This window comes from Cariama cristata, unplaced genomic scaffold, assembly GCF_000690535.1.
Source record: "Cariama cristata isolate BGI_N322 unplaced genomic scaffold, ASM69053v1 scaffold14155, whole genome shotgun sequence".
Classification (NCBI taxonomy): Eukaryota; Metazoa; Chordata; class Aves; order Cariamiformes; family Cariamidae; genus Cariama; species Cariama cristata.
The window spans coordinates 17231-32811 of NW_009615892.1; the positions used below are offsets into that span (position 1 = coordinate 17231).

Genomic DNA, 15581 nt, shown 5'->3' on the forward strand with positions numbered 1-15581 from the left:
GTCTTCTTCTCCCCCCCCCCCCCCCGCCACTGTAAGATGTTTCTAATCACTCGCCATTATATAAAGCCTGGAGAGCAATTGGCTTCTGTTCCCAGAGGAGACCTGGAGGAAAAATACAGTGAGAGCAAAAAAAGCAGATCCTCTCTTGCTTTGCTTTCCACATGGCTGGGACAGATCTTCAAATAACTGCTCCCATCAGTTGATGAATCAGTCCCGGAGGTGGTTGCAATAATCAGAATAAGTGCTGCCCTGAGCACAATGGAAACGGGGTCCCAAGGGATGATGTAGGCACCTTCAAAGAAGGTGCAAGAAGAATGTGTGGTTTTCAAAGCTGGCTTGGGTGCTAGAACAGCAGCCTGGCTGCCTTTTAGATCCATCCCTTTTATTTGAAAGAATTCTTGTGGAGCAGTCTAATCACCCACAATCACCAATCTGCCTCTCCTCCCCAGTAAAATGACAGCTCTCAAGCATTTGGGGACCTGCTGCCTACCAGTGAGAACAGAGGAGGCTAGACAGTGAAACAACACTGGATTTTGCTCATTGACAGCGCACAGCAATTGTAACCAGCTACCATATGGCTCCTCTGTTATCACTGGAACATTAAAATGAGAGCAAAGACTTGTGCTGCCTCTTCCACAAATGCCTTTCACAGGCAGTCAGTTGAAAATAAAGGACTCTGCTCCCCACTGATAGAAGGGCTGGTGCCCTGCCAAGTGCAGCACATATCCTCTCAGGAAGCCGTTGTCAGTAACAGATTACCAGTGATGCCCCACAATAACGTGCTCTGTGCACGGGCTACCTTCTGTGTTACCTAGATGGAAAATCAAGAACTGATCTGAAGCAGGCAAAGAGACTTGTGATCCTAATTCCCTTTGGTGCTCCTGAAACCTTGAGCTGTATTCAACAGCTCTTGAAGAGCTGCAGGCCCAGCTCCCTGCTGTTATGTTTGCTCTCAGGAGTATAGTGAATCATTCTGAGAACACTGTAGGCACATACCAACTAACGCAGTCTTTGTCTGATGAGACAGACTGTGTGTCTGATGAGATAGACTAATTGGTGACACCCTTCCCTGGCCTTCCTTTGTTGGAAAGCAAAGAAAAGTGCCAGATGGTTCACCCTGACTAAGTCTCCTTAGGGCTGTGAGGGATTCTGGGGAGCAGAAAGGAATGGCAATATAACTTGCAGAACAGCTGAGGAGAGAAAATAACAGAAAATTGGTAGTTTGAGTTCCAGGGTATGGAACTAAACAATGTCCTTTGTCTTAGATAACTCTGCTAAAGGGAAGAACAATCTGATGGTTAGTATTGAAAAAGCAGATGAACCAACTGGCATATCGCTGCCTAGGTACTGAACACATTCAGATGATGCCAACCATGTCCCATTTTAACCAGTCACTGACCAGAGCACCACAAGCCCCAGTTCCCCCACCTGAAGACGGGTGGTCATGCTAGGTGGCCTTCGGCGGAAGGTGTGCAGGGGAAACAGTACAGTACCTGCCCGGGACGTTCTGCTGGCAGTGCTGCCTTTGCTACTCCCAATGCTGTCCCCCCGTGTCAGGATGGAGATGCCACTGAAGCTGCTGGCTTTGGTAACAGGTGGTCGCAGGTTGCGGATGGAGCCATCTGAGTCTGTGCTGCTCCACGGCCGAGGCTCCAGCGACTTTATCTCGCTCTCTGTGCTGCTCTGGCGGCTGCCTGAGGCCCGGTTCAAACTGTCCCGGTTGCCCCTGCAGAGACCAGAGGAGTTAGACCGCACCTCCAGTGGAAAGGGGCAGCAGCAGGACCTGCAGGTGCTGCATCCGTACTGCCACACTGGGGTGGTGCGCCCAGTCAGCAGCTGGCTCTGTCACACAGCATGTTGGCGCTTTGTAGAGGGATTTGACAGCAAACACACCCCCTGGGTCACAGCTTTCCTGGGCATGTACTGTGAAGACCTAGACACTGCTGATCTTCCTTGGCCTGTGATGAGAGCTGGCTCCTGGCCCTTTTCCCTAGCCAGATCCCAGCCTGGAAGAGATGCCAGCAGGGTCAGAGCATGATCCCTTGCCAAAGCCCTCCTCGTCTCAGAACAGGGAGCTTTTAACAGAAGCCTTGAGACAAGGCTGATTGAGGTCTTGTGAGATTACCTTCCGTACCAGCCCTGGAAAGGCTTCCTGCCCAGCTGGGACAGCTACGTGCTGGGAAATTGCTACGCCCAGAGCTGTGCTCTCACTGATAACCCTCCCTTAGCCCCAGGGCAGCTCTGGCCACAGCAGGACTTTACGGAGCATTAGCAAACATCCCAAGCAGTGCGCCTGGTTTATTAGCCCAGCTCAGGATCGTAAGCACAGTAACGGGTTCCTGGGCCTTCACCCGGGGGGGGGAATGGTGAAGAAAGCAACACTGGAAGAGACGCTCCTACAATGAGCTCCCACAATGCTGCAGGCTGAGCCTAGCAGCAGTTCCACACAGTTGTGGAGGGGAAAAGATAGGCTTGGAAGGAACTTCTGAGGTGATGTCCTGGGTTGCTGGGAGCATGCGAGAACCAAAGAAAATACGTCTCTTGGAACACCAGTACAACGGTTTTATCCCTAAAGAGGTGAAGGAATTGGACTATGCAGCCTCAACCCCCACATTACAGTTGACCTAACGAGCATCACTGTCAAGCTCTTGGGCTCTCTCCAAACTGAACTCTGAAGGCTGCTCCTGGGGATGTTTAGAGAGGTGGGGGCAGTGTTTGTGTGTGTGTGTGGGGAAGGGGCATGTCACGGCCTCTGCTCTGACTCAGTTGCTAACTCTGGTTCCCTGAGAACCCAGACCCCTCTCAAGCTGATTACTGCTAACCCAGCAGCGTAACAGTTCTGCTTTTTCTACAAATGCTCTCCAAACTCCAGGCACACTACCACACCCCCGCGCTCTGAGAGCACTGCCCCAGCAGCTTCAGCCATGCCTTTCTCTCCATCAGCCTTACTACAGCCCGTTTCCAAGTGTGTCCACCAGCAGAGAGCTCTCTGCGATCAGATCTGTGCTTCAGCAGCATCAATACAGGACTTCCAAACAAGTGAAATACACAGCTGTATTGCTCTGAATGCTTGTCTTTGAGGGTGGTAAGTCTCTGGAGTTCACACGGACATCATCTCCAGCACCACCACTGAGGGAACCCCAATCTCCTCAAGAGCTTGTCTGTGTCTGTCCAGAGCTCAAAAGGGTCCTGAGGCCCATATATCCTCCCTCTCCCCACTACGGGAGCCACAAAACAAAGACAGCAGGTTAACCAAGCTCTTCAGGGACTGGGCACAACAGTCAGAAAAGCTCCTAGTGCAGCCCTGGCTGCAGCTCAGCTCTCAAAGCTGCAATCAGATCAGCAATGGTTTTTTTGCCACTTGCTGGGCGAGTTTTACTACAGCCCCATAGCTGATCTGAAAACTATACCCCCTGCCACTGGCACACACAGATTCCAAGACACAGTCCCTGTAATTGTGCTGAGGACACTTGATTGCCCACGACAGTGTCCCTCCAAGGACAGCCTGAGCCATGTGATGGACTGAGAGTGGCAAAGCTGTTCCCACACTTGCTTAGATCCTCCTGTCCTGTTCATATACAGTGATGCTTCACCTCTACAGCTTTAGCTACTAAACAAGAGGAGAGCAAGCATGAGGGTCTCTCCATTTTCATCCTGTTCTTTATCCTTATACCTTCAGCAGCCTCCTGCAGCAGGCATTTATGTAAGGTGACTTGTCAGGCTAACTCCATCCTTCCAGCCCTTTCATCCACGGGAAAACTACTTAATAATAAAATGCTGTTCAAACATGTTCCCAGTGCCCTCTGCAGCATTTTCTGGTTGAAATTGAAGCCTGAGACACTTCATTGCCACCATTAAGTAATCCAGCCTTTATAATCAGGGATTAGGGACAACCCCATCTTATCCGGATGCTGATCCTGTCACTGTAAGGGCAGGGGCTTTCCTATCCTTTTGGGAAACAAGAGGCGGAATGGTTTGAAAACTGCTGGAATCCTCTGGCTTCCCCATTCCTCCCTGCCATTCCCGCCTTCCACCCCTCCATTTTAATTGATGAATCAGCAAAAAAGGACTCAGAAATTGATGTTGCAAAAAATACAACTTCAGTAACTTCACAAGCAGCCATGCATGGGGCAAACTTACTCAGCAGGACAATGTACAAAGTAAGTCACACAGAGATACCTAAAAATCTGCCTCCGTTTGTGAGAACTAGAAGAAAAGCCTTCTTTGGAGATTCTGTCGGTTAATATCAGAAAAAAGCATCATTATAGAGTCATACAGTCCTCCATAGAGAAATCCAGAGATATAAACAGTGTCTGCTAAACAGTACTAACCTGCCGTCGGTGAGATAACCATTCTGGCCAGTCTGGAAGCACGAAAAAGACATGGAGATGGGAAGGAAAGAAAAGGTAGACTTAGTAACCTTGAAAGCAACAAAACAAGGCAATTTCAAAGCAAAGAGGAGCAAAGCACTAACAGTATGGGACTCAGACACAGTTTATGTTGTGCATTAGTCACATGGTCACTCAGAAGTCTTGCTGAGCCTCCTGCACACCAGTCCCATTTGGCTCTCCATCCAGGCTCATTAGGAACCTTTCCCGATACCTGCAACCCTGAGATCTCTCAGGAGTTTGCAAATCTGAGTCCTCAACTCCCTACTTCATTGCTCTAAGGCAGCTGTGATAGTAGCTTTGTCAATGGAAATATCAAGGCCAGACATACAAGGGTTCCCATTTGTAAATGCAGGCACAATTAGCAGAGCCATGAAAAAAAGGCAGAGGGCTCAAAGCCAGCCCAGTCCACCCTGTGATAGTCACCCCTGCCTCTGGAAGTCAGATGCAAAGCACTGGCTCAGCCCACAAACACAGAACAAGGGTAAGTACATGCCCACCCAGCGTGGTGCTAATATGGGCCAACATCTGCTCTAGTCCAGGACTACAGGCAGAGCTACCAACATCTCTGGATGGCTTTGGGCCTGTGCATGTAAGACACGTCCATGATCACAACTGGCTGGAGAGTCATCAGCTGAAGCCTGATGACTTGACTAGGGAGGGACTCAGCACAGTGGCTGCCTCAACATCCTCCGTGGGCAGGCACATGGCAATTCCCATTAGGACAAATGAAAGGCGTCATCCCCAAGACACTCAAAAGCAGGAGGCAAGCAGCTGGACTTTGAACATGATCCAGGGCAGATGGGTGCTTGGAATCGTCCCCGATTCCACCATTTGTCACTTGGCACAGCATGGAGAGCTGCCTCCCGCTGGCAGACAGTACTCAACACAGCAGAGCACAGCAGCCTCTCTGAGCCAGACAGGAGCAAGGAACACAGCTCCGGCTCAGAGGAGTTCCACGTAGGGAGCAGAGATCCCAAGAAAGCAATAACCAAGCTGGACACTTCGTAAGACAGACAATAAATGTACTCCTCAGACTCATCCTGTAAAGGCACAGAGCCCTGCCTGATACTCCAAGGCCAGCACTGCTTCATCAGGAGGTCAAGGCTGCAGCACTGGAGAGAAGCTGGGACAGACAGCTGCTGCTCCTTTCAGGTTCATTGACTGATTTGGTAGTCATCCCAGAAACGCCGCTGCACAAGCTTATAGTCTTGCCGGGCAGCAAGGAGCAAAACTGCCTCCTCTGTCAGATCCCACACATCTATTGCTCCCTGAAACAGGCATTTAGGGAAGGAGCAGACTGGGGAGTGGAGGTGTGGCTCCTCTATTTCAGTGCCTTAGGAGCTGGAATTCAATGGCAGATACCAAGAACACTGGGAAATTTGTAGAAAAGGCAATGACGAGATCTGACCTCTTAGTATACTCAAGGACACTTTCTGCCATAAAGTTCCAGGAGGGTACCTGGCAAGTGAGTCATCCACGCTTACCTCTCGTGCAAATATCCGCTCCCTGACCCGCTGATACTCTTCCTCTCGCTCTTCTATAGATTTGCTCCTTCTCCCATCCTGCAAGGGGAGTCTGATCTGAAGGGACAAACACATCTCAGCGGGTCAGCAGTTGCCAATGGGAGCAGGGGGCGCAGTCAGCTGCTGCTATTTTTATATAGCAGTGTAAGTGGATGCAGATTACGGAGTGTGTGCATGATGCCTGGATGCAATGACACAGTCTCTGCCTTTGAACCTACCTTCTGGACACCTATGCCTAGGGATGAACATCCTAGAGGCCTTACTGCACTCCACCTCCTGGATCAAGCACAACCACTCTGCCTGAACTCTGCCTGATTTGGAAAGGACAGATCAGGAATATCACCATGTGCTTCTGAGAGACAGTCTGTTCCCAGGGGTCAAAAGCTAAAGGCCACTCTTTGGAGCATATGCCAACACAGCAAACTCCTGCTCAGTCATGGATTCTGTGCTTCGTGGGTAGCTGCATCACCTGCAGAATGCCACCATGGGGAAACCAGAAACTGATACTGATTGCAATGACCAGCTCCCCATCCTGATGACTTAAGTTCAGAAACACGACCCAAAGCAAGGGATAGTGGTATGCTGGGGCGATGTAAAGATGGGAGCTGCAAGAGCAAAGAGCATGAGATCCCTGGTGAAGAGGTCTCCTGTCTCTTGCCCTGCTTTTGACGTTCAAGATTCTGTCTGACACAGACTGGGAAAACAGCCACAGATGAACAAGGTAGCTCTGCATTACGGGTGTGGTGCCACCTGTGACAGCCCGAAGGCAGCCAGAGATTCAGGAGAGTTTTTAGCTCTGATGACTGGCAATGCTGCTGAGCTCCTTCCAGCAGCACTGCGAGGTCCTGATGACTTCACAGCTTGACTCGCTGCAAGCCCTGGGAAGGAGTGGGAGAGATGCTTGGCAATACTCAGCTCTGGGGTATTTCGAAGGAAACCTTAGCCAAAGGTTTCACCTCAAAGCCTGGCCCAGCCACCAGTCAATATTCAGGGTACAGAAAAGTACCCCCCATAGAATCCACACAAATTCTTCATGCATATCCACAGTATTTTGTAAAGTTTTCATGATATATCTAGATGCTGCTGCTTGGGTGGGGTGGAAGCTTCTATTAAAGAAGGTTACTGCAGGAAACCCAAGAGAAAGTTAGAGTTGTTCTCATCTTAGGAAGGTCACATTTGACTTTCACAAAGTATGCAGATACTCCATTGCCACCCCTTACCTGATTATCATCTCGGTCCATGCTGGTATCATCTCGTTTTAGGATAAACCTCTGTGGAAACTCTGCATTCTTCTCATCTTTGATGTGCTCAGAGAACCTCTGCTCAGGGCTGCAGGAAGAACCAGCCCTTGTTAGAAGGGCAAAAATAGGCATAGAACTGTCTTCATAAAACCACTGCTTTGCTGTGAGGGGGTGTGCAAAGATGTTTGTTGTCTTAAATCTCTCCTCTGTCTGATGGCAACAAGAGCTCCTGCCCCTTCTCAGAACTAAAGAGAGCTAGAAAGGGTTTGCAAATACATACACTTAGGACTGGAAGTGAAGGATTCTTCTCTTCTAGAGAGGGGGCTTGCCCTTCTTATAGAGGCAAAAAAATGTGGTGTGGAATCCATCTTGCTCTGGACCATGCCAGGGCTCTGTGTCTGGGGTCATGTAGCACCATGCAGGGAAGGGAAGGGGATGCCAGCCCAGTTGTTCTCCCTCCCTCCCCCTTACATTCGTGTGTTACTGGTCTTGTTGATAATGACCGCCTTTCCAGTTTGGTCAACATTATGGTCCATGCCGAAGTAGGCAGCTACCCGGTGCAGCAGCATCCTGTGGTATGAGGTCATCTGAGGGAACTTCTTAAACTGATTACTGAGAAAAGGGGAGAAAGCATTAGAATTTAGAAGGCCCTGAAACAGGCAACGATAATCTGACACCAAAAGAGAGATCAAGGCCAGAGATGCCTTAACCAGATCCCAGATCAGACCATGACACCTATTCCAAGCAGTTAGTCAGGACTCAAGTGCTGCTTCTTACACTGAGTGCCAGCATGGTCTTACACTGCTTTGCCAGACACGGGCTGATGCAAGGGCTCTAGTTGAACAGGCCTTTCCTGAAACAAGACCAGCTTGTACAGGAATACACGTTTGTTCCTAAGCAGGAACAGAAGCCAGAATTAGTACTTATACTGTGACTTCTCTGATCGTAGTAGATAAAGAAGTTTGCAAGCTCTGCTGCAGACACCTGTCTTATCTCACCTTCTAGGATGTGAATCCTGCCCTTGGTTTCTCGACCCCCAATTTACGCTAGGAAGAGAAGCACAATGGCACTAATCTCCTTCACAGTGGATATGGTATTAAAGCAACTGATACTCAATCAATATGATACTCAGAAACCTTGTGTATGGACAAAAGGAGGTGGAAGATGTACAAGAGAACAGGCCTCCCAGCCACTGTGCCCAAAAGACACTCCCTTTTCCCCTGGGTGCCCAACCTCCTAAACTGTAAGTTACAAACCTCTTTTACTTGACACAAACTTGATGATCACTTACTTGTTATCACTAATAAACTCCAGAATCTCCTGTTCTAACTTCAGTAGCATCATTCTGTCCCTGTCAAGAAAAGAAAAAGGAAAAGGCCACCTTTGGAGACAGTGAAACACAGCTTTCTCTGCTTGGTAACTCCCTCCCCGCAACAGAGAAAAGTCACAAATACATGGAGCAAGCAACACTATTAACCAGGCTTCACACAACCTCCACAGGAATGAACTAAAAAACTCCACATTTTTTCCACACACTGTAAACTAATTGCCAGATTTTTTTCAGTTTAAAGTTGTTGTTTTGCTAACAGTGCTCGGCTTTTGCTAATATTGAATCTCTGCTCTGCTGGAAGCTCCACTGGTAGAGACTCCAGCTTTGCTATTCCTATGCCAGCATCTGGCTTGATTACATTTATTACTGACACAGCAGCAGTTCCTTTAGAGGTTAGTATTTGACAAACACTTATAGAAAGGGTTTTAAAGCAATCAAGATTCCTTCCTGCTTGCATTCAAACAAATTATTTTTCCTCTTTCTCTCTCTCTGTAATACACAATTACATGTTTCGAATGACTGCAGTATATAAAATTACAGTTGTGCTTTTTGTTTCTACACTGCCCCAGCTCTAGTAACGCTCTCTGAATTCCAAAAAGTAAACCAAACTTTCAGGTACTTTCTGTAGTTGTTGTAGTCCCCACTCCTCCCAAAGTATGTAAATATATATATACATACACACACATGCACACAAACACCATGGGTTTAAGAGTCAATCAAAGAAGCATCAGTCACCAGGTACTCCCTCCCTTTACTCCATCAGCAAGTTATTTTACTGACTAGGGACCTACCGTGGGTTTTTTTTCAGTGTATTTACTAAAAATTCATGCAAATCTATTCCAGTGGAGTCTGTATATTCCTGGCTGGAATCTGAAAAACAACAGCAGCAGAACAAATTAACAAAACACTGCAGTAGAACAGACCGAAGGGAAGAGGTATGTGTCTCACTACACGCATGAGGATGATGTCCCCACATTGCTCTCGAAGAAATTCGGACTCATTCTCAGCACTGACTATTCATAATGGGAAGACTGGAAGAAAGGCCCACCTTGTTAAAGAAGTGCACAGGTTGGGACCCATATCCAGTTTCTAGCACAGGCTCTGAATGCAACCTCTAGGTCAAGTTTCTCAATCTGTAAAATTTCTGTAAAACAGGGACTGTACACCCTTTCCCCTGTGGGCAGCAGGAGGATCAGTACACCACCTACAAGGCACTAAGAGCACAAGGCCCCGTTAGGAGGATGCCAGAGAGAGGGAGATCAGATGAGTTCATGGAAAGAAACCTTGCCCCTAAAACCAACCACTCAGAGCACACTCAGGATATCCCACGCTGTTACAGGAGGCCCCTGCAAGTGTCGTACACCACACTTTTGTACAAGCAACTTCTGCCCCTTTGATCCTGCAAGCTATTGAACTGGAAAGCCCCACTGGCCCTGTTCTTCCCCTCTCCCCACACCCTTTTTAATTTAAAAGTAATTGCAGAAAAAACAGTAAGTGAAACTGAATCTGCACCAGTGTAGAGGTGCTGTCTGTACAAGGAGTTCAGGTGCAATTTGCTCACCAGCTTAAATATGTCTCTTTTAGCCATTTCTGTGCCCCAAAATCATACACACAGGATCACACAGCAGAAACTTAGCTCACCTCCTCACAATCTCACATCTTGCCACCTGTGGCAGGCTTTATAAAATCAAATCTAAACTGAAAGCAAAGGTCTATATACAGTGGGTCTTCTTGGGTTTGCATCTGCCCATTTAAAAAGCCACCAGATCACTATCAACTATGCAGGAAACCTGCAAGTCTGTTGGGGTACATGCCAACCTAGAGAAACCCTCCTCCTCCCTCCCCAGGCTTTGCTCCAGAAAGGATGTTATAAAAACAATACATTCCCATACAGTCATCAGCAGAGATAACCGCTCTGCTTCCAACAGCTGTACCACTGGCCAGCAGAATCCTCAAAGCAGGTAAGACAGGACCCGCCCTGTTCAAATGAGCACCTGACCTCGAGACAGCATTCTCCTTGGTGCCTTTTCTTTATTCTTGTCTTTTTCTTCTTTCTCAGCCCCATCTTTCGTGGACTTTTCCTCTTCCTTGTCAGAGGGGCAGCTAATGTGCAACTGAATGATGTCCTGGAACAAAACAAACCAGGCTGGCCTGAGTCACTTCAATACTCCCTGGAACCACTGCCATGGCTGGAGATGTTGGCAGCCGAGAAAGGCAACACAGAAGGGCAGGGGATTCAGGTCGCAGATCTGAGACATTTCACAAGAGGTCCCGTTCTGAGAGCAGACAAGCAGTCTCTCTCCTCACCCTCCTCCCAATGAGAAGCCTTCATCAGGCTCTAAGGGGCCTCTCAACAGCATTTGTCACTGTTGAAAACCTGCCTTGCCCGGATCACCTCAGAATCTTAAGTCACATGCTTCCCTATTTGAAGGTGATAAAATGCTATTACATTTAGGACTCAGGAGTGCCTAAGGTGAGGAAGGTCCTGCACCATTCCAGTAAGACTACTGTCTAACCTGGAAAGAGAAAGGGCACGAGAAGAAAACAGAATGCACAGCTAAAAGCATATGTGGTGTGATGAGTGGTCCCTGTGCCACATGGTGCCTTCTGATATCTCTTTTCGCCTCCTCTCTTGAGTTGCAACTGCCCACCATGGCGTAAGCCTTCACTCTGCTCCATGGGAAGAAATGTTAAACACCAGTAGGATTGTCAAAGGCAACGTCAGATCACGCGCTGCTCAAATTCAAGTTAAAACTGACTACAAAACCACTACCCTTTGTGCCAGCTGATCTTTCCCCATCCTTCAGCCTTTACACTAGTGCAGTTCTGTGGCACCATGATGTGTGCTTACAGCTGCTTTAAAAATCCTCCTAGTGACCCTACAGTTCTAAGTGAAACCCAAACAAAAGACAGAAGAGCAACCTCTCACACAAGGAAGGCTTAGAGGCCAAGTACCCCACTCACCACAAGGGTGAGGTGGTCTGGGCAGCACTCAGCTCTGGCACAGCCCAGGTTTGACCTTGTCAATGGAAAGTAGCGTAGAGGTCTCTGATCTAGCACCACAGACGTAAGCTGGTGACTCCGCATGGTGCAGTGCTACGTCAGCTCAACGAAGACAGGTTGTAGCCTAGCCACAACTTGATCTACAGTGAGCCAGCTCAGATCTCTGCACACTGCATCATCCTGTGCTTCTAAAGTTTGTGTGAGCAGAGAAAGCTCAACCTATCTGCTCTTGCTAGGGCAGACAGGTTCTCAGTGCCTCTCTGACTGCTGCCTACCTTCAAGCTTCAGCTTCTCTCTCACTGCCCACAGTGACCACAGATGGGGATCATCTCTGCAGGGCACTCCATATCACTTCTCTGTGAGCTGCCTGCTTTCAGTCACTGCAGCCTGAGTTGCAAGGAAAGGGCTTGCATAAAAACTTCCTTCCGACGGCCAAAACCCCAGGGGCTTTGTGAAGGCAAAGTGCCATTCCATTTCTGGGGGCACAAGCCTGCACAAATTGAATAGCTGTGGGTGCCCAGTAAGTTGATGCAGATAATTCCTCGTAAGAGAAGGTTTGTGACTGTGCACATACGAGCAGTGCTCACAGGCATGACCGCTTCCTTCAAAAGCAGCCTCTTGTGGGAAATCCTTGGCTCTCAGAGGCACAAGCCCGGGACAGGACACCACTTCTAGCAAGACACGGATTTTCTGGGCTTCCACACTCCTCAGCTTGTCTCATTCTAGGCCTACCTGGGACTCCAGCAGCCCATCTACAAAGGGACTAGACGATTCTTCACATACAGCCAAACTCCTGACCAGTTTAAGTTTTGAATTAGACTGGGGAAGGAAAAGAAAGAGTAAAGTTAAGACAACTCAGCCAAAATGCACACACTTCATGTCTTCATGCTGCTGCGTTACCAAGCCAGTCATGCAGTCATTGTTAATTAAACTGCTAAAAAGGAGGACTACTAAACCAGCTTCTTGCAGCAAACAGGAATATACAAAGGCTTGGAGTCCTAGAGCAAATATGTTATTTTCTTCCTTCAGCCTTTGATTAGGATTTGAACCAGCCAAATTTTTGGTGAGAAAGTTCACTGCCTTAATTTATGTGCTCTTTGACCTCTTCATCCAGAACAATTCCAGCCTCTCCACTCCTCACTCAGCAAGAATTAAAATCACTAACAAAGTATATAGCTGAAACCAACTATTTTATTGTTTTTTAAGATGTAAAGATTGTTACTGTTCCTAATTAGAAGACTGTCATCCCATTTACACCTCGCCTGTCTGACCTAATGACTTTGGTTATCTTGGGTAATGTAGTAGCGCTTAGAGAAAATGCTTAAAATAAAACCTGCACTTTCAGGACTCTTGGCAAGTTGACTCACTTGGGTGACAAATAGGAAAAAATGTACCAACCAGTCACATGAGATCCCAGGCAGGATCAACAATATGGAGAAAGGTCTGAGGTGCACAGACACATTCTGCCGTAAGTACGGACAGGGCAGGAACTGGAATCACAGCCTGTTCAGGTACTGCACAGAGTCCTGGCTTTTAAGACCAAACAGAACCACTAGAGTATTTTTTCTGAACACTGTAGGTCATAAGCAGCACATCTCTTTCATACATTACTTTCATCAAAACCAAACCCAGGCAGAACCCCTGTTACAAATTTAACTGGTCTCCCCTCTCTCCCATGCCTCAGGGCAGAACCTGTCCTCATTCTCATTTGAACTTTTGTGAAAGAAAAAAAAAAGCAGAAGGGTCAGAAGGTGGAGACAGACCTTCACCCTCCCAATGACCGTTTTAAAATCTAGCCCTGAGCAACCTGGTCAGATGCCATAGCTGACCCTGTTTTCAGTAGCAGGTTGGACTAAATGAATCCTAGATGGACTCCTGAACTACGCTATGTTTCTGTAACTGCCAAGCCTGGAAAATTTGTGGCCACTTTTGACAAACTGCTTCAGTAGTTATTGTCAAATTTTGCAAAGAAAAACTGGGGCTAAGACTAAGAAGGTTAATTAAAAAAAAAAAAGTGTCACACAATGGCTGCATTTTTACCCCAAGATTTTGCCTACAAACAACATTCTAGAACAGTGGTGTCCTGTTGCTTAACACTAGCAAAAGTTTTGGATTCACTAACATGCATGTGCCATCATTATGGGAGCAAACATGGTATTCCCTGAAGAAAAGGGGCTTATGTGAAACCAGGCAGTTATAGTCAACTCTGATTTTTAACTGGAGGGTGTAACAAGCCAGTGCACTGCCCTGTCCCTCCAGTGAGACCTCTGAATTTAATTTCTGACATTTTGGGCTCTGGGGAGGGGATAGGTGTGATAGTTAATAGCAGCAAACAGTTCCTTCATGGGTAAGTGCGTGTTAAAAAGGAGCACTCGTGCTCCAGTGCATGGAAAGTTACTATCCTGAACCATCACGTGCTGCACATTGCTTCTGGAGACAGGAGAGACTTGAGAGCACCATCCTAAGGTTGCGATCATGACTCGGATCAGAATGGCCAAAAGAAGAATGGGACATCAGAAGAGGTCATACCTTGGCTCTTTTTCTGGCATGTCCATGACTGGAAGTTCGCCTCTGTGGAGAAAGGAAAGGGAAAGCAAGAAGCTTAATCTGAATGTGTACACTGTAAATGGTATTTGCTGTGCAAGGCAGCACAACACTGAGCACGTAAAATGACTCTGAAGAAAATCTCTACCTGACAGCAATGAAAGCACGTGCAAATAGGAAGACCTGGAGAGCTGTCCTGTCAGGCCCCAGGTGGGCAAAAACTGCTTAAGCAAACTTCACATGGATTAGACCCAGTTCCTCTGTTTCTGACAGAACCAGCGCAACTGTGGGATCACAGGGCATACACGTGGAGGTGCATGACACACTTCTAAGTGGGAAAAGTAGAAGTTTTCTACCATTCCTGGGACATAAAGGGGTTCTAACACATCAGATCATGAGACACACTCTTGCTCTGATTTAAGAGATACTGAGTTATCTGTTATCCCTACCTTCTAAGAAATCTTTCCCCATTCCACATTACAAAGTGACCAAAGTCAGGCTCTTTCTGAGCAATGCTGGTGTCTGCCCACGCAGTGGTTGAACAAATCTGGCACCAGCCACCAGCTTTAAATGCAGAAGCATTCAGCAGGTTGTTGAGGGTTGGCATTTCTTCAACCTTAATACTAAGCCAAAAGAACATGTGACAGGAGAGCAGAGCAGTAGGAATGAGTCCCAGCACCCTGCAAATTATGTTTGCACAGATTTTTTTTCCTTGCTGAAATGAAATCCCAAAACATTCACTTCCTATTTGGGTATTTTTAACAGCAGCAAAGCAATGGCCAAGCACCGTTCCTGAAACCAAGCCCTCCCTGGGATGCCTCCACTTCACATTAAGTCATTGACTGACTCTTAGGTCAAAGAAAGGAATAAGAGGGAGGTAACAGCCATGGGACTAGAACCTGAGGACTGAACATTAGTGCCCCCAGGAGCACATCAGTCTCATTTCCTCCCAGGCTCAAAGAATATTTAAATTATTCCACTCTGAGCAGAACAGATTCAGCTAAAGAGAGCAGCCTGTGAACACCACAGTCTGTATGGCATGGCATCCCCTTGGGAGGAGGTAGCACAGGCTTCGGCCCCTTTCCGAATGGATAGCAACTAGGTCATGTTTGCCAAGTACAAGGAGAGGGCCTAACTCCGCAAGCTGGCAGAAGGGACTACCCGCTTGTCTGCACACTTACCTGAGATTCCTGGCGCACGCTGACCTCCTCCCCCCCATCCTTCTCTGCTTCCTCCTTGCTTGGTGACCTGGATACATATTTGGTTTTGTTCACAGACTCCTCAACCACCTTTTTTTCAGACTCCTTCATTATTTCCAGAGACTCCTGTGTTGTGTTGCTGTTTGACATCTTCAGAGCCCTACAACGCAGCAATGGGCACCTGTCAGAAGAGGTGACAGAATGGGTAGAAGGGAGGTCAGGAGGTGGAGCGAGTTTCTACCTGGAAGACAAACTTTTGCACATATAGGTTGTGACTTCCTTGTAACTCATCTTGTGTACAAAGACCCCAAACCAAGCACTCCAATGACAGCCCACCCACTCATCCCCTT

General features: G+C 47.7%; 1 protein-coding gene across 1 annotated transcript in view; it reads right to left on the minus strand.

Annotated features, from left to right (window-relative positions):
• R3HDM2 (R3H domain containing 2) overlaps positions 1-15381 on the minus strand; it is a 26473-nt gene extending 11092 nt beyond the window's left edge. Inside the window, exons 1-11 of the mRNA XM_009699982.1 lie at positions 15214-15381; positions 14018-14059; positions 12221-12307; positions 10485-10611; positions 9277-9355; positions 8447-8506; positions 7627-7767; positions 7135-7243; positions 4332-4363; positions 4180-4233; positions 1494-1726 (exon numbers count right to left, since the gene is read on the minus strand). Of these exons, the coding sequence (XP_009698284.1) occupies positions 1494-1726; positions 4180-4233; positions 4332-4363; positions 7135-7243; positions 7627-7767; positions 8447-8506; positions 9277-9355; positions 10485-10611; positions 12221-12307; positions 14018-14059; positions 15214-15381 (1132 nt within the window). The remainder of the gene's footprint in view (positions 1-1493; positions 1727-4179; positions 4234-4331; positions 4364-7134; positions 7244-7626; positions 7768-8446; positions 8507-9276; positions 9356-10484; positions 10612-12220; positions 12308-14017; positions 14060-15213) is intronic.
• Between the last annotated feature and the right edge of the window lie 200 nt (positions 15382-15581).